At 40.1% G+C, this 17,972-nt stretch overlaps 1 protein-coding gene across 4 annotated transcripts; it reads left to right on the top strand.

Annotated features, from left to right (window-relative positions):
- Positions 1–409: 409 nt before the first annotated feature.
- On the top strand, positions 410–17,172 carry WSB1 (WD repeat and SOCS box containing 1). 4 transcript variants are annotated; one of them, XM_021704545.2, is made up of 9 exons: positions 410–729; positions 6,455–6,623; positions 7,433–7,701; positions 8,836–8,967; positions 10,975–11,075; positions 13,302–13,474; positions 13,930–14,043; positions 15,443–15,550; positions 16,019–17,172. In XM_021704545.2, exons 1-9 carry the CDS (start codon positions 690–692, stop codon positions 16,176–16,178), a joined length of 1,266 nt encoding a protein of 421 aa, XP_021560220.1. In that variant the 5' UTR covers positions 410–689; the 3' UTR covers positions 16,179–17,172. The 4 variants fall into 4 exon arrangements, with proteins under 4 accessions (XP_021560220.1, XP_044777827.1, XP_044777828.1 ...); XM_044921892.1 differs by lacking the exon at positions 13,930–14,043 and having other exon boundaries at positions 426–729; XM_044921893.1 differs by lacking the exons at positions 6,455–6,623; positions 7,433–7,701 and having other exon boundaries at positions 426–729.
- The last annotated feature ends 800 nt before the right edge of the window (positions 17,173–17,972 follow it).

Below are 17,972 nucleotides of genomic sequence, written 5' to 3'. Positions count from 1 at the left end.
TCAGCCAGTTTAAATTCCACGCCATCTTTTAAGCGGTGGGCTAATATGTATTATACAATTCTCCGTTTGCCTTTTCGAAGGCAACTGAACTTAGAAATACAGACCACGCTGCGGTCCCGGGGGGTGGGGACGGGACAAGACCGAGCTAGGAGCACAGTTCGTACTCAACGTTCCGGCCTCGGCTGGGTTGGGGAGGCAACCCCTGTTCCGCCTCCGCCTCGGCCCTCTTCCTGCCGCAGCCGGTCCTGTTCTCGCAGAAACCCCCGCGCGCACCCGGCGGGGGGCGGGGCGCCAAGCCCAGGCCGTCACGTCCCGAGCGTCGGGGGGCGGGGCCTCGGGCGATGGCGTCACGAGACCCCGCCCGCGCCGCCCTGCTATCTCCCGCGCCGCCCGCCATTTTGTCTCCAGTGTCTGGTTTGCGGTCGTCGGCGTTGGAGGGAGTGTCGCGGTCCGTAGGCTTGAGGCAGGGAACGGGGTCTATTGTCTGTGTTTGACTCCGTAGTTTGGTCCGAGGCCTTCCGCGTCTTTCCCGGGGCAGTCGGCAGAGACTTCCGCCACCGCCCCCGCCCCCCCCCTCCGTCCCCCGGTCCGGGAGGGACCGAGCCCGCGTCACGCCCCTCAGCGCTCGCCGATCCCTTCTCTGTCGTTGCGTCCGCATCGCGTCCCCGGAATCAGACGGTGCCCCATAGATGGCCAGCTTTCCCCCGAGGGTCAACGAGAAAGAGATCGGTGAGGAATGGGACGGTGGGTGAGGGGTGCTGGTGAGAGCGCCGGGGCTGCGGAGAGGCAGGGAGTCCCCGGAGGAGGAAGCGTCTGAGTGTTAAGTGAAGAAGGGTGAGCCGGGGCCAAGCCCTGGAGCGAAGAGGAAGGAAGCGGCCCCTCCGGGGGGTGTCACCGAGGGGTAAATGGGGTCGACGTTGATCCAGCACCTACTGTGCGCCCGGCTCGGCGGGAGGCAGTGGGCGGATCTTCGGGTCCAGGGGAACCTGGGCGCCCAGGGCCGTCCTCACCGTGTGGCCGGGGGTGGACACCCACCCTCGGGGGAACCCCAGTTTCCTCTAAAGAGGTCCGCGCACGGCCGTCCTGAGATTCTCTGGGGCGTCGAGTGGATAGGCGAGTGCTGGGGAAGTCTTGGGCTCTCTGATTTTACTACGGGAAAAGTAAACTTATGTGTTCGGAGTGTAATGAAAGGGGAGGGGTCCTCATGTATTTCAACCACTCTTAAAGGAGAAATGCGACCGAAGAGGTGCCATCAGCCTGGAAAAAGCAAAAAATGGTGTGGCGTTAAGGAAAGCAGCGGTTCGGGGGAGGAGACTCAATTATCTTTTCTACACATAAGAGCGGGGAGGAGCAGAATGGTTGGGTGGAGTGACAGAAGAAAAGCTCTTGTATGAAAGAGAACTTTCTGAAAAGGCTGTCTAGAAACTGGTCGAGAGGCTAGCCCTGCCACACCGAAGTCAGGGCAATAGATCCTAGACGTTTGCGTGAAGACCGCCTCGGGGGCTCCGTTGAGAGCACCTCACATTTAAATTCCCTCTTACGGGAAAATAACTGGCACAGTTCTGGGGGGGAGTTAGAGCTGTGCATTGATGGATAGGCTTAGTAAACATTGAACTTAAGTCATATTATACAACTTATATATGTACAGTTTCCATTTAAAAAAACAGGTTTAGCACCCGCCCCAACAAAAAGTCCAACACTAAACTTACTGTGTTAATTAAATGAAAATTGGAGGTGGCTAGTGAGCAGAGACGCTTTGCATTTCCCCGTTCTTTATGTATGCCTTTAAATACATGGAGGAGGTATTTCTAGAGAGAGGGAGAAGCTGAAGTAACCTAAAGGCCCTCTATCCTGTATGTGGGTTCAGTTTTTATATCTAGAGACCGCTATCTTAGAATTCTGGACTTTTGTTCTTTTAAGGGTAAGGTTGAATGGCAGGTTAGGAGGGGACTTTAACCCTGGTTCTAATAACTATTTTAAAAATACAGAGAAAACAAAATTCATGCCTAACTTTATTTTAGTATTTTAAGACTATTAAGTAGGTCCTAAAGTGGAACATGGAACCCAAAAGTTCTTATTCCTAGTCCAGTGGGCTTTTTTTCCTCCTCTCCTACACAATAGTATCACAGATAAGTGATCTGCCTTTCATTTATCTGTTTTACTTCATCTTGATGAACTGTTTTGAAAACTTTCCAGTCCTGTCTTCTAAGAGCTGGATAGAGCTACTGAGCATACCTGCATAAGGTGGAAGAACCATCCACTAAGTAGTAGCCTTTTCAGTTAAAATTTTTCTTATTTAGTTAGGTCTCAGTGTTATTTCCTGGCTGTAGTATAAAATTATTAGCCAAGTCCCAAATATCTGAACTTTGTCCTTTCCTATGCTTTAGGAAAACAAGAAACAACCCAAAACCCAGTTTTTGTTTCTTTGTTTCTTTCTTTACTTTGGAAGTACCATTTGGATACAGAGTGAAACAGTAACATCTCTATGTAGCTTTGTATCTTTCAGTAAGGACTTAACTTTTCCCCTCTTTTCTTGGATATTAATTACAACTCTGTTTCTCAAGTACTGAAAGAGGAGAGGCAAGATTCCTTGACTGATTAAAGAAGTCCTGTGAGGGGCACCTGGGTGGCTCAGTTGGTTAAGCGACTGCCTTCGGCTCAGGTCATGATCCCGGAGTCCCGGGATCGAGTCCCACGTCAGGCTCCCTGCTCAGCAGGGAGTCTGCTTCTCCCTCTGACCCTCCTCCCTCTCATGCTCTCTGTCTCTCATTCTCTCTCTCGCAAATAAATAAAATCTTAAAAAAAAAAAAAATTTAAAGAAGTCCTGTGAGACAGGGAGTACTGCCTGGAGCTACGGCCCTCTTTACAAGGCACTATACCAGATCCTCCCTTTCTGGTTATGAAATTGCGGAGAGGAATGTGAAGAAGGAGCTAAATCTGGTTCGCTTGGTTCAGCAGTAACTCAGTGTGTTACTCCTGTACAGATAATGTAGTATTGTATTTTATGGCTGAGTTCCCATGGCAGGCAGCTTTTCCCTTATACAAGGTCATTAAATCATATTAAACAGCTGCAGGTAATAAAGGTTTAACTTAAAAAATTTTTTTTCAGGGGCGCCTGAGTGGCTGAGTTGGTTAAGCGACTGCTTTCGGCTCAGGTCATGATCCTGGGGTCCTGGGATCGAGCCCTGTTCTGCGGGGAGCCTGCTTCTCCCTCTGCCTGCCACTCCCCCTGCTTGTGTTCCCTCTCTCACTGTCTCTCTGTCAAATAAATAAAAATCTTTAAAAAAAAAATCATTCTGTAGGCATATGAGGGTCACTGGTTTGTGGATTTTATATTAAGAAAGTCATGTAACTGCTGATGAAAGTAATGTCATCTTAATTGGGGTGGGAATAGGTGGGGGCTCTGCTGCTTTGATCAAACCACACCTGAGGTATTGTGTTTAGTTCTGGGTGCCACTTTTATGAAGACCATTACCAACTGGAGTTTCTCCAGAAAAGTGATGAAGGCGAAGTTGGAGAATGGACTTGAAACCATGTAATCTAAGGAATGATTGAAAGGCATATGGAGTTTATCCTGATGAAAAGATATAGTTGCTGATGTCATGGCTGTCTTCAATATATGACTGTCATGTGAGAGCAGGATTAAGCTTACTCTCTTAGGTCAGAATCGGGACTGAGTGGGTGGAGTGGCAAGGAGGAAGATTTTTGATAATGTCAGCTGCACAAAAATAGAATAAGCCTTATTAGGTATTCATATTTGTGAATATCAGAAATACGGGTCTCAATTTTTCTTACCTTTTTTTTTTTTTTAAAGATTTTATTTATTTATTTGAGACAGAGAGAATGAGAGAGAGAGCACATGAGAGGGGGGAGGGTCAGAGGGAGAAGCAGGCTCCCCGCTGAGCAGGGAGCCCGATGCGGGACTCGATCCAGGGACTCCAGGATCATGACCTGAGCCGAAGGCAGTCGCTTAACCAACTGAGCCACCCAGGCGCCCTTACCTTTTTTTTTTTTAGATTTTTAAGTAATCTCTACACCCAACGTGGGGTTCAGACCTACAGCCCCAAGATCAGCAGTCACATGTTTTACCAACTGAGCCAGCCAGGCACCCCTCTTTTGCTTTTTAAACCATAGCTCATTTGTTAATGTACCAAAAACTTGGACAAGGAAATGTTGAAATCATTTAAGAATGGGAACTTATACCTGTGCTTCTATGTTTATTCAATAAATATTTACTGATCACCCGTCATATGCCGGGTGTTCCACTGGCTATTGTCAGAGCACACATTGAGACTTGAAGTGTCACCTCAATGAGTACATGGGGGGGGGGTTGTATGTATATGGTCTAGCAGTAAAAGTGGTTCTTATTTGAACTGCAATACGTGGGGTATATGTAGTTTAGTTGTTGGGAAGTTTAAGCCAAAAACCTAAAAATACACTGTAAGAGTTAGCTAGACAACTAATCACAAAATAGATAGTAGGGAAACTAAAGTGATACTAATTTATACCTAAGGAAGAGTAGCAAAATTTGAAATCAAGACCAACCCAAGAAAGCAATGGTGATACACTGATAAAGATTCTTTCCCCAGGGGCACCTGGGTGGCTCAGTTGGTTAAGTGACTGACTTTGGCTCAGGTCATGATCTCAGGGTCCTGGGATCGAGCCCCGCATCGGGCTCCCTGCTCGGCAGGAAGCCTGCTTCTCCCTTTCCCACTCCCCGTGCTTGTGTTCCCTGTCTCTCTCGCTCGCTCTCTCTGTCAAATAAATAAATAATCTTTAAAAAAAAAAAGATTCCCCAAATTGAGGAAATTCTGGCCAAGTTTGCATGCACACATCTACAGTAGGAGCTTGTTGATCATACTTCATGTTAAATGCAGAACAAAAAGTCTCTGTATACTCTGGTAATAACGCCAGTTTTTGTTATGAATGATAAATTTAAGTACTCTTTTTTTTTTAAGATTTTATTTATTTGAGAGGGCACGTGAGCGTGAGCGAGAGAGTACAAGCAGGGGGAGCAGCAGAAGGAGAGGGAGAAGCAGACTTCCCATTGAGCAGGGAGCCCAACGTGGGGCTCGGTCCCAGGACCGTGAGATCCAGACCCACACTGGAGGCAGATGCTAAACCGACTGAACTACCCAGGTGCCCCTAAATTTATTTTTTACTCTTAACTAAATTAAAAATCTATGAGATTGTTTATTCTCTGTCCTTAAAAACCAAAAGAATCACTTCCATTTTGGGGTCAGTTTATGGCCCACCATTAAGACACTTGAGGACCACTATTTGAGGATCACAAATGTGTAATGCATTTTATTTTTTTTTTTATTTTTTTTATTTTTATTTTTTTATTTTTATTTTTTTTAAAGATTTTATTTATTTATTTGAGAGAGAGAACACATGAGAGGGGGGAGGGTCGGAGGGAGAAGCAGACCCCCTGCAGAGCAGGGAGCCCGACGCGGGACTCGATCCCGGGACTCCAGGATCATGACCTGAGCCGAAGGCAGTCGCTTAACCAACTGAGCCACCCAGGCGCCCTTTATTTTTTTTTTTTTTAAAGATTTTATTTATTTATTTGACAGAGAGAGACACAGCGAGAGAGGGAACACAGCAGGGGGAGTGGGAGAGGGAGAAGCAGGCTTCCTGCCGAGTGGGGAGCCCGATGCGGGGCTTGAACCCAGGACCCTGGGATTATGACCTGAGCTGAAGGCAGACGCTTAACGACTGAGCCACCCAGGCGCCCCTGTGTAATGCATTTTAAAGCACTGGTTGGGAGATTGTACTAAATAACGTTTAAGTCTCTTCTAGTTCTAGGAGTTTTGTGATTTTTTTTTTTTTTTTTTTTGGTGACCTGGGCCTCAAAAAATACTCATGTGGGGGCGCCTGGCTGGCTCACTTAGTGGAGCATGTGACTGTTGGTGTCGGGATTGTGAGTTGAAGCCCCACGTTGGGTGTGGAGATAACTTAAAAAATAAAATCTTAAAAAAAATATTCATGTTTAAAGAGACCATTTAATAGTGCTTTCCTTTGAATAATGATACAATGTATTTTATAGTGGTTTGTGGTTTTTGAAAACTACAAACTTACTGGAAGTTACTTTTCTTACAAAGTTAGCCTGTTGCACTTTAAATGTTAGTAATTTGATGAAAACATAAGATAATGCAAAAGTCAGGACTTTAGTAATTGCTAACCCTGATATATCATTACATTATTATCACTTAACCAGTTTTTTTATTGAAGCCTTCTAAACAAGCTCTTGGGTGGGAGATGTTAAAAATCACTTTATCAAAACTTGAAGTTAGTTATATCATTAAAGGGTCTTCACAGCACATTATCTCCCTTCAGAGGGTAGAATTGTCTGCATGGAAACTCAATGGAGTTGAGAGTCCCAAATTAATATGGAGGCAGTCTCAAATTCATTATTGGTTATATGTGACATATATATATTTTTTTCTTTTAGTGAGATCACGTACTATAGGTGAACTTTTAGCTCCAGTAGCTCCTTTTGACAAGAAATGTGGTCGTGAAAATTGGACTGTTGCTTTTGCTCCAGATGGTTCGTACTTTGCTTGGTCACAAGGACATCGTACAGTAAAGCTTGTTCCGTGGTCCCAGTGCCTTAAGAACTTGTAAGATTCTCTTCTTTTTCTGTGTTTTGTATCTCTTTGTAGAATTTACTATTTTCTGTGTGGAGTAATAAAAAGATTTTGATATTTAAGTTTTTCCTTTGTAGGCTGTTGTAAATGTATTTTAATCATAAGCTGAATATATTGGAAAATTTGTAGGAAGAATTATTTGGCCTTATACATTATAGAATACTTTCTCAGATGCTTTTGTGTCTTTGTATTAAAAAGCAGATTACTGGTTCCTTGGTAGTGTATATATTGCGTTGTGCCAGGGCAGGTGACCTTTGTGATGTGATGCTTTTTGGATTTCACAACATTTTATTAGATAACAGTGTTATGATGATTGTGTAATTATTTTTTATGTACCTAAAGTTCCTCTGGTGGATTTGTTGAAAGTTTTTCTAAAATATATATTAAATCTAATCTCTCCCTCCTTTTTGTGTCTAGTTGACCTTTACATAAATATCCAGTTTTTTGTTTTGTTTTTTGCTTGTTTATACTTATTTTAGGTTAGCTAAAGAAGTCCTAATTGATACAGTGGTTTTGAGGAAAATTTTGACACAAAGAAATTATACATTGCTTTATTGTTGAACTTAATCTCTTTCTTAGCAACTGAAAATGTCTTTTGATTTGAGTTTATTTGGTCATATGCTCATAGCTAATAGCAACTTTTCGCCTTCCCATCCATAGAATTTGGTTGTTATTCAGTATCACTATGATAATATTGTGGTTATTTTAACAAACATTTATCATTTAGTATCTGTAGGAGTCCAGAGTAAATAGTAACTAGATATGACCTTTTTTCCCTTCAGTCTCTTGCATGGCACCAAAAATATCACCAATTCAAGCAGTTTGAGATTGTCAAGGCAAAACAGTGATGGTGGTCAGAAAAATAAGCCTCGTGAACATATTATAGACTGTGGTGACATAGTCTGGAGTCTTGCTTTTGGATCTTCAGTTCCAGAAAAACAGAGTCGCTGTGTCAACATAGAATGGCATCAATTCAGATTTGGACAGGATCAGCTGCTCCTTGCCACAGGGTTAAACAATGGACGTATCAAAATATGGGATGTATATACAGGTATGGGGCCATAGTTTGAAAAGCAAACCTGATTATTTTATGATGCAGGGCATCTCTCCTAGGCACTACGTGATTTGAGGATTTTAACTCACTGAAAAGCAAGAATTGGTTCTATGGATGTGTCTTTATGATTGGCCTGCATAGCATCTTCAGCTCATGGTTTTATTTTAAGAAAATAGAGTTCTCACTGCTTGGTCACTCTTCAGAGAATGTTACAGCAAGAAGGACATGCCTAAGGAATGTTTAGTTAATTATCATTTATAAATTAGTAACTTAGTTTATGGCTCAAATGGCAAGGTGTTGTCTTACATACTTTTTCAGTGATAGCTTGGAGGCTTTCAAGGCAAATCCGGTTTTCAACAATCATTGTCTAACCTTTGGAAGTTTTAGTGACATTGTATCTAAAGTTTAACTAGATAGGTTGAGAAGTTAAATTCTTTGGGCAATTAAAAGTGAACGTGTTATTCACTGACTAAACAGTTTCTGGCTGATAGTATATGTCAAAAATGTGAAGGCCTTTTTTTTTAAATGAGCATTAAAACTATGTAGAGTAGAATACAGCAGGTGTTACTAATATTGAATGACGATAGAGAGTAAATTTGATTGGATTCTTAAAAAAAATTTAAGGAAAGCACATAGATTTTCATAGAAAACAGAACTCTCACAATATTAGATGAATAAAGTATATTTTTTCACTGATTATTTTTGAAAATTTAGGTGGTTGTGAGATAACATGAATCTTTTGGGGGAGTTTGACAGTCTGTTAGTAATCCAAGAAAAAGAAAAGGGAAAATTGGATTTTATATTTAAAATCATACTATACAAAGATTAAAAAGTGATAAGGTAGGTTTTCCTGATGGTGAATTAACTTGTTTACGTTTCAGGAATTCTCTTTAAGCTGATCTAATAAATTTAGGCTTTGTTATCCTGGAAATAATACATTTTACAACTGTGTAAATAGAGAATCTTTAAAGGCGATGGTAAAAGCACTATTAAGTCACTTTACACTTGGGAAACTAAGGAGGTGACAAGTATTTCTATATAATGTGTTTTATGGTGAAGAACCCTATTTTAAAGAAAGAAGCTGATAAAAATTAACAACATTGTCTTTTTTCCCTCTTCCATTGCATTTAGGAAAACTCCTCCTTAACTTGGTAGATCATACTGAAGTGGTCAGAGATTTAACTTTTGCTCCAGATGGGAGCTTGATCCTAGTATCAGCTTCAAGAGACAAAACTCTGAGAGTGTGGGACCTGAAAGATGATGGTATGTCTTTTTTCCAGGCTGTGAAACAGAATGGGTTTCATAACATTACTACTGAGAGATGTCAAGAAGTGTTGATCATTTGGGGCATTTGACTTTAAAAGTGGCCTATGATCAAAGTTTCCTGTTCTCTGCTTAATTGTTTGGTCCCTTTCCTTGTGCAGATCAAACGGAACCATAAATGTGACCCAGAACAGGAACCAGCAGTTACTCTAAACAATCTGATATTATTTAGAAACTAACCACATAGATCTGTATCAACTATATGAGGACAAAATCTGGGTCAATTTTAGCGTTTTATAAATGTGTTAGTTTATTTTCTTCATCTTAGGGAAGGTTATTAACTTCATTTGCTTAGCAAAAATTTAAGTAGAGCTCGAAGTAACACAATTTAGTAATCTAATAAAACTTAGATTAAGACATTTATATACCAGGATTTATAGCTCCTAAAAGTTAATAAGCATAATAATAAGTTGGATAGGTTAAGTAAGAAATTATCAAAAGACTTGCTATCCAGTATAATAAAAGGTATGTTAGGGATGCCTGGGTGGCTCAGTCAGTCAGGCCGCTGCCTTTGGCTCAGGTCATGATCCCAGGGTCCTGGGATCGAGCCCCACATCGGGCTACCTGCTCAGCGGGGAGCCTGCTTCTCCCTCTGTCCGCTGCTCCCCCTGCTTGTGCACTCTCTCTCTCTCTCTGACAAACAAACAAATAAATAAATATCTTTAATAAAAGAATAAAGGTATGTTAGTGTTAAGTACTCAGGTTTTTCTGAAACTTCGTTAATCGCAGTGCATAGAAAGTTTCGGAAAGTCTTACCTCATTTGAGAGGACCAGAGATGAGCATCTCTTTCCGCTTCTTAGCCACTAATAAGAAAGTTTACAGTTTTGGCTAACACCTTACATTTAAATAAGATCTGCTAGTCCTCTAACAGCCTCAGGCTCAAGGTTGAGGGTTTGCTTTGGAAGTATTGTGACTTAAATTGAATGTAGTAGGAAACAAAACTCTGAGGTTTGGAGACTTGTTCCAGCTGATGGGTAATAACCATTGCCTACTAAAATAATACGCTCATCTTACCAAACCACGATGGACCTCTGCATCTTAGCATTCTCTGAATGCTCGGCTTTGAGGGTTGGAGATATCCCAACAATTATAACAGTTCGGTTATTAAATTTTTATTTTCTTTTGCATATCGAAAGCTGCTTGCTTTCTCAACACATTTTCAGTTGTGTGCATATGTTTTAAGAATATAGACTCAGGGGCACCTGGGGCTCATTTGGTTAAGCGTCTCTTGATTTGAGCTCAGGTCATGATCTCAGGGTCGTGAGATCAAGCCACTCGTCGGGCTCCATCCTGGGCATAGAGCCTGCTTGGGATTCTCTCTCTCCCTCTTCTCCTCCCCACCCCTCAAAACAAAAAAAAAATGTGGCCTCATTAAAATGTAAGCTCAGGAGAGTTGGGACTTAGTCTTACTCATAGCTGTCTCCTCAGTGCCTGACATACAGTCGACATTCAGTAAGCATTTACAAAATTAAGAGTTAAAATATACAGACATAATCGCTATAATGCACAGGGGCTTTGGAGTGGAATATAGGTGATCAGAAAGGAAAAAGGATGAAAGGCATTTTGAAGGTGTTCTCAGGTCTCAGTCTTGAAGTGTTACAGGTCCTTCATTTGTAGAGTAAGTGGATTAGACTAAAAGAATTCTATCTTCTATATGTGAATGGTCAGTAGGTTTTTCCTGAAGGGCCAGATGGTAAATATTTTAGGCTCGTGGACCATGCTGTCTCTGCCTTAGTTACCTCTGCCATTGTAACACAACAAACAAAGGGGCATGATTGTGTTCCAGTAGAACTTTATGAAATAATCAACTAGTTTATAGCTAACCCTTGTTACAGATAAATCACTGCTGCTCTAGAAGTGTGTGATTCTCTGATCCTGCCATTTTTGAAATGCTGCTCATTGGAAGTGAACTCTAGGGTTAATACAGGTTATTTCTTTTTGTTCAGGAAACATGATGAAAGTATTGAGGGGCCATCAGAACTGGGTCTATAGCTGTGCATTCTCTCCTGACTCTTCTATGCTGTGTTCAGTGGGAGCCAGTAAAGCAGTATGTATCAAAGTTCTTGTACATTCCTTGTGAACTGGATTATAATAATGTGTGCATAATCATTTTAAATCTAAGTAACTTACAAGTCTGTGCTCGGTGTCATGAATATCTTAAATATTTTATTTCACGATGGGGGAGAATTTGCATGAGGGAAATACAGTTATTGATTGTGGAGTGAGAAATTGGATTGCTTTTAGTCAGAGATAATATTCATAAAGTAAGGGGTATGACAAATTTACTTTTTCTAAGATCTAGGAAAGTTTATGTGCTATAGAAGAGATCTAGTCCAAATGTTAAGACATTCCCGCTAATTATTTTCTTCTCTGTTGTTCTATTTTTTTTGTCCAGTTTGCTGTTTAAAAAGTTTTGATTCCCAGCTGGTCCTGGACATTTAACTGAAAAAAAGTAACTTGAAAATCTAATAATAAAAACAGCACTCATGTATGTCTAGAGTGAATTATAGACGAAATTGACATGGTCTGTCTTGCATAGCATACCTGTGGACAGATTAAGTATAAAGTGACTCTTGAGAGGGTTATGCTTATTAATGAACTCTCTTTTAGTTGTCTACCAGCTCTGACTTAGTATAAAGAGATCTTATTAGCTTCAGATGTTTATGAAAAATGTTGAAGTCCAAATACATGGGATATTCAGAATACACTCTGAATTACTGGGGGTGGGAGGCTGGTTTTAAATGCATTTTATTTAGCCAAGAAGTATGTTAAGATAATAGTTGCAAATGTTAGAAGTTTAGAAAAAAAGTATTCAGTTCTTTAAAAATCATAAGAAGAACAAAGCTAGATATTGACATTGCTATTTTAGGCTGTGTGTTTTCCATATGCTTCTTGCTTTCCCTGTCACAGGTGGTGGCAGCAATATTGGTGTGATTGAGGTTATGCTGGCACCACTCGCACACAGGCGCACAATGGTGTTAGCTGGGCAGAAAGAGTGGCATCTCTGGCTACCGGGCTGGGGGCGACCTTTACCATAGGATGAAGTAACCTTGCATTCCGCTGCAAGGTGTACTGTACGTACACAGGTGCTGGTCGATGTCCACTTTCTGCTTTTCTTTCTTTCTTTTTTTCTTTTTTAAAGTAATTTCACCCCGCAGTGAAACCCACTGACTCCTCCAAGTAAATTAGTCTTCCAGTCTCATGGAATCGGGAGTCTGACATGTGAAACCAATTTAATGTAATGTAATTGGCTTTCAAATGGTTTCTCTGTGCTATTTTTTTTGGAATTCTTTGAGATGTTAGAGATACCTTAAGACTTTGATCCAACTTAAAATTTGTATTTATTTTTCTTTGGAAGTAATAATATTTTGTCTGTGCAGAAAAAAAGTAGTAAAAAGGATTGCTTTACTCCAAGAGGAGAGATTGTCTTATTAGGATTGTTGTAAACCTCCAAGCTCGTATTTCCTATAACTAGACTGAAGTAAACATTTGAATCCTATTCAGAACTATTCTGCACAGTCTAAGTACTGATCTTATAGAGTTGAAAACTATGTAAACTTGTACTAAAGTAATTTAAATGTTTTATACTTAAAATGACTAATGATTGTGGTTGGTTTGGGAAGATTAAGATTGGCAAATCTTGATTCACAGACGTTGTTAATTGTAATATTTTCATAAATTAGTCTTTTCGTTTTGTAATGTGGTTTAACGTCCTTGTTGTTTGCCAAAGAAATTTCATTTGGCTGTGAAAATTCTCTTTGCTTGCAGTATCTGTTTCTCTTCCTAGGCTCACGTTGGTGACCCAAGCCTATTGTAAACAAGTGATTATCTCAAAGGGAGATGCCAATGGAGTAACAATTTGTTAACATTACATTTTCTGTCTGTATATTTTTTAAAAATTTGGTAGTTTCTGGAAAAAAAAAGAAGGGGGTTTGTAGTACTTAACCCTATTTATTTTTGTATATATTTTAGTTAATTAGTTTTTGGAATAAATGGATTTCAGTATAACTGTGGTTAAATTGCATTGCCTTTTTTATGTTTAGGCTTATTTTTAAATTAACATTTAACAGAAACATTTGAAATAGAATTTGCATGTCTAATTAACTTAAAGACTGATTTTAATCTGACTATGACACTGAGCATACATATTCTTTTAATTATTCATAATTTATAATGTTTAATGTTAATTAAATTTAGCAGTTTTAGATTAAGTTGTGCCATTTTGTCCTCTGTGTGTCTGAATGAAGCTATAACATTTGCCTTTTTATTGCAGGTTTTCCTTTGGAATATGGATAAATATACCATGATACGGAAACTAGAAGGACACCACCATGATGTTGTAGCTTGTGACTTTTCTCCTGATGGAGCATTACTGGCTACTGCATCTTATGATACTCGAGTATATATCTGGGATCCACATACTGGAGACATTCTCATGGAATTTGGGTGGGTACAGCATGAATTAATTGTAGTCTGTGGTTCATCTCTGGCTATTAGTATAGCTTTTAAGAAACGACATGAAAAGAATCACTAACATGTAGGATTAAAATTGTAGTCTATCATTGGCTCTCTTGATAACAGATCATGTTGTTGTCATTCGACAGTATATGACTCTGTAGAAGTGGTTAATTATATTTAGAGTTTCGTGTCAAGGTTTTTGAAAAACGGTTGAAACTAACATTGGAGTTAATCTTAGTGTCTTGAACCACATTGTAAAAAGGAGATTAGTAATTCTTTTAAGGTTCCTTTCATTTAATTTGGATCAGCTCTACTCAGTCTCCTCAATTGTGGTCATTAAGGCCAGTTTAAACATAATTCAAAGACAGATGTACTTTGTACCTGGGTAGTTTCGCTTCTTGAAGTAACTCTCATTTTCACTGAAAACATGTATTTGACCTCAGGCACCTGTTTCCCCCACCTACTCCAATATTTGCTGGAGGAGCAAATGACCGATGGGTACGATCTGTGTCTTTTAGTCATGATGGACTGCATGTTGCAAGCCTTGCTGATGATAAGTAAGTGTGTGAATTATAGTTTGACCTATTATTATCTTTTTTTATTTTTTATTTTATTTTTTTTTAAAGATTTTATTTATTTATTCATGAGAGAGAGAGAGAGAGGCAGAGGGAGAAGCAGGCTCCCAAGGAGCAGAGAGCCCGATGCGGGACTCGATCCCAGGACCCTGGGATCATGACCTGAGCCGAAGGCAGACGCTTAACCATCTGAGCCACCCAGGCGCCCTATTATTATCTTTTAAAGATTTCCTTTCATCTTTCTACTTACTGGAAACATTTTCAAGGCTTAAAAAAGCCTTTCTGCTGTGTGGGTTTTAATGTCTCTTTCTTTAGACAAGACTTTGGGAGATATGTGTCTTAAAGAATATTGGCCTGAAGAAGAGTATCCATGCAAACTAAAGATAATCTATGCCTTTCCCTGTGTTTCTTGTGTGTTAACTAGTGTAGGCAGACTGGGTAGATTTTTAATTAGGTTTTAGCTCACAGATTTATTTTTCAGTAATAGCTTGTAAAGATTGAAGCAGAAGGGCATTTTCAAAGTGAAATAAATGGTAAAAGCTGAGTCACTGTGTCCACTGCATTTGCGGCTACAAGATGAAATGTCACACGAGTAAGATACACTGGTACGATTATTGGTACGAAGCAGAACCTAGGTATCGCCATTCCTTTTGCTCATGCTTTTATTATACCATATGCATGGTATACAGTATTAAGTAGTTTGGTCACATTAATTCAGAAAGTGAGTCACTATCGTTTTTCCAGAACAGAGAAAGTTTTGTTTTTTGTTTTTTTGCCAGCAGTCACTGTTCTCTGTTTGTTCAGATTTTGCACATCCAGTCTCTGCTGTTTCTAGACACATTCTGCCTATATGAAAAGGCTTTTTAAATGTGTCGGAAAGAGTAAAACCTTTTTGCCTTTTGGGAAAATAAGATGGCAAATCTTGATTCACAGACATGTTGTTAATTGTAATATTTTCATAAATTAGTCTTTTCATTTTGTAATGTTGTTACATTACATAATGTTAATGTTAACATCCTTGTTGTTTGCCAGAGAAATTTCATTTGGCTGTGAAAATTCTCAGAGCAGATATTAATTGAGTATAAGGAGAAATATTCTGGTTGTGACCATTATGGATCCGAACACTGGGAAGGGCAGGCAGCCGTACATTATAGTCTCTTAAGTGTGAGCTGATCCAAATTACTGATTGGTATAGGCTAGAAAATATTTTATAAAGCAAGTTAGAGTAACTGAGTTAGACTAATTGCTTGCTGCAGTGATATGTGTGTGTATCTATGTGTGGTTATGACTCAGAACAGAGCGGCGTTTTTTATCTGAAGTATAGATGTTGCTTTTACCTTAAATATTCTGATACTCACTGGATAACTTACTTCCTTTCTAGAATGGTGAGGTTCTGGAGAATTGATGAGGATTATCCAGTTCAAGTTGCACCTTTGAGCAATGGTCTTTGCTGTGCCTTTTCTACTGATGGCAGTGTTTTAGCTGCTGGGTAAATTGATTTTTCTGTTTTCTTTTAGAGGCAGTTTAAGGTGGCTTTTATTTATTTATTTGACAGAGAGACAGAGAGAGGAAGAGCACAAGCAGGGGGAGTGGCAGGCAGAGGGAGGAGAAGCAGCAGGCCGCGGGGAGCCCAATGGGAGACTCAATCCCAGGACCCTGGGATCATGACCTGAGCCAAAGGCTTAACCGACTGAGCCACCCAGGCACCCTAAGGTGGCTTTTAATCAGAGCAGCCAGTATTTTATTGTCACTAAATCTTCCATAAGGGCTCTTTATAATACTGTTACTTTGTCATAGAGGAGATCATTGGTTAGGCCTCCTTAATCAGGTTTTAATGTGTAGTTTGTGACTCTCATACACAGCCTTGGATGTTAGTTGTTTAAGCGGTAGGATGTTGAAATACATGTAATGTAGGTGACTGAGCTTGTGGGGTTTTTTTGTTGTTGTTTCTGTTTAGGACACATGATGGAAGTGTATATTTCTGGGCCACTCCGAGGCAAGTCCCTAGCCTTCAACATTTGTGTCGCATGTCGATCCGGAGAGTGATGCCCACCCAGGAGGTCCAGGAGCTGCCGATTCCTTCCAAAGTTTTGGAGTTTCTCTCCTATCGTATCTAGAGGGCTCAGTCTTCCCTGGTTCTAGGGTCTGACGGAGCTCACTTGACACAAACCTCAAGCTTGACTGACTTCAAGTATCTGTTTGTCAAGGTTTAGAAAATTTATTTAATTTGATACATTCTTGTAGTGCATTTTGATCATTTGAGCATATTAAAATATTATTTATAGACTACAGGAGAAATATTTCTGGACATATCAAATGTAAATTTTTTTAAAATTTAACTGTGAAACCATATACATACATGTATATATTTAGATATAAGCTGCTATGTGTTGAATGGACTCTTTTGCTTTTTTCACTTTTAGTTCCAACATGTGTATATTGCTTCAGTAGAGCTGTGATATCTAGCTTGCTGCAAAGTGGAAGGAATTTATTTCCCCCCCCGCCCCAGGCCACTGCGTTAGATGGTAATACTGGCTGAAGAAAGCAGTTGGGGGTGGGGGTCAGGCATCTGACCTGCAAGTAAAACCCAAGGGGAAAGGATTTTGTTTTCTTTAGGAATGGCATCCAAGACATAGAATTAGTGAAATTACTAAATACAAACAGAGCCAGGGTATAACTAGGAAGAGAGTGTGTGTGTGTGTGTGTGTGTGTGTGTGTGTGTCATCTGTCTGTCTGTCCTGTGTCATTCCCCCCCCGCCCCGGCCTCAAGCTTGGAAAGCAGCTTGCTACTTTAACCCAGTGGTATAAAGTATTACCAATTTCAGTCAGTTTGAAAAATCCCATCTACTGTATTATTGCTAAATATTTTGTTTATACTAAGGGACAATTTTAAGACCATGGTTTTGCTTGTGTTTTTTTATGTTTTTTTTTTTTTTTTACATGTATCATACGTTTCTGCAGGCGGTAATATTGGTGATTTGCCAGAGAGAAGCAATACAGTGTATCTGCTTTTGCCTTCTGTTATTTATCCTACCTGCAGATGTTAAGAATGTATGCATTATGTACAATGCTTGATTATATATTTTTGAGTTTTTTAATTAAAGACTTGTAAAAAACCACTATCACAAATGTTTCTTAAGTATGTTGGGAAGTTGAGTGCTCGTTTTGTGTGCCCAGGGTAAGATGGATGCAGTACCACAGCACATTATGCAAGAAGGATGACGAATAGCACAGGTACTACTACTGTAGATTTAGTGCTTCATGAAGGCGGCCACTTTTGGTGGTTTGTTCTACGAGAACTGTTGTAGTAATTGTTACTTACTTTAAAAGCACAGAAAAGCTCCGGAATGGGAAAATAACTATTGAGCAAAAGGAAAATCTTTTAAGGGAACCAACAGGCTTATAGTAAGTCTATCTGGTTAAAGTAACCAAAGGAAAGTCTAGTGATGTGGGCCTTTTGAGGAGGCAGAATAAGCAAAACTTATTCAGTCATGTGTGCTCTTTTTTTTAAAGATTTTATTTATTTATTTGACAGAGAGAGAGACACACAGCGAGAGAGGGAACACGAGCAGGGGGAGCGGGAGAAGCAGGCTTCCCGCGGAGCAGGGAGCCCGATGCGGGGCTCGATCCCGGGACCCCGGGACCATGACCTGAGCCGAAGGCAGACACTTAACAACTGAGCCACCCAGGTGCCCCCAGTCATGTGTGCTCTTGAAGACTTGGTTGTTGCCACTGAGATTATCTGGAAGTTCTTAACAGTTGGCTCTGTGAACAGTGCAAGTTACAAATTTGAAAACCAATACAAAATGTGCCCAAGTTACTTCTTGAGAATCCTGTTTTACAAAAACCACAAAAGCATCTTATCTTTAAACCTGTTGTGATTTTTTTTTCTTTGCATTTTACTTTGTAAT

Source organism: Neomonachus schauinslandi, chromosome 15 (assembly GCF_002201575.2).
Source record: "Neomonachus schauinslandi chromosome 15, ASM220157v2, whole genome shotgun sequence".
NCBI lineage: Eukaryota > Metazoa > Chordata > Mammalia > Carnivora > Phocidae > Neomonachus > Neomonachus schauinslandi.
Note: the sequence above shows the minus strand (reverse complement) of the source record. Positions and strands in the feature narration are given on the sequence as shown.

Excerpts from the sequence above, each read along its gene's own strand:
- WSB1 (XM_021704545.2), top strand. The coding sequence starts at position 690 with ATGGCCAGCTTTCCCCCGAGGGTCAACGAGAAAGAGATCG. Across the intron at positions 8,968-10,974 it reads GTGGGACCTGAAAGATGATG|GAAACATGATGAAAGTATTG; the intron begins GTATGTCTTTTT and ends CTTTTTGTTCAG. Across the intron at positions 13,475-13,929 it reads GACATTCTCATGGAATTTGG|GCACCTGTTTCCCCCACCTA; the intron begins GTGGGTACAGCA and ends ATTTGACCTCAG.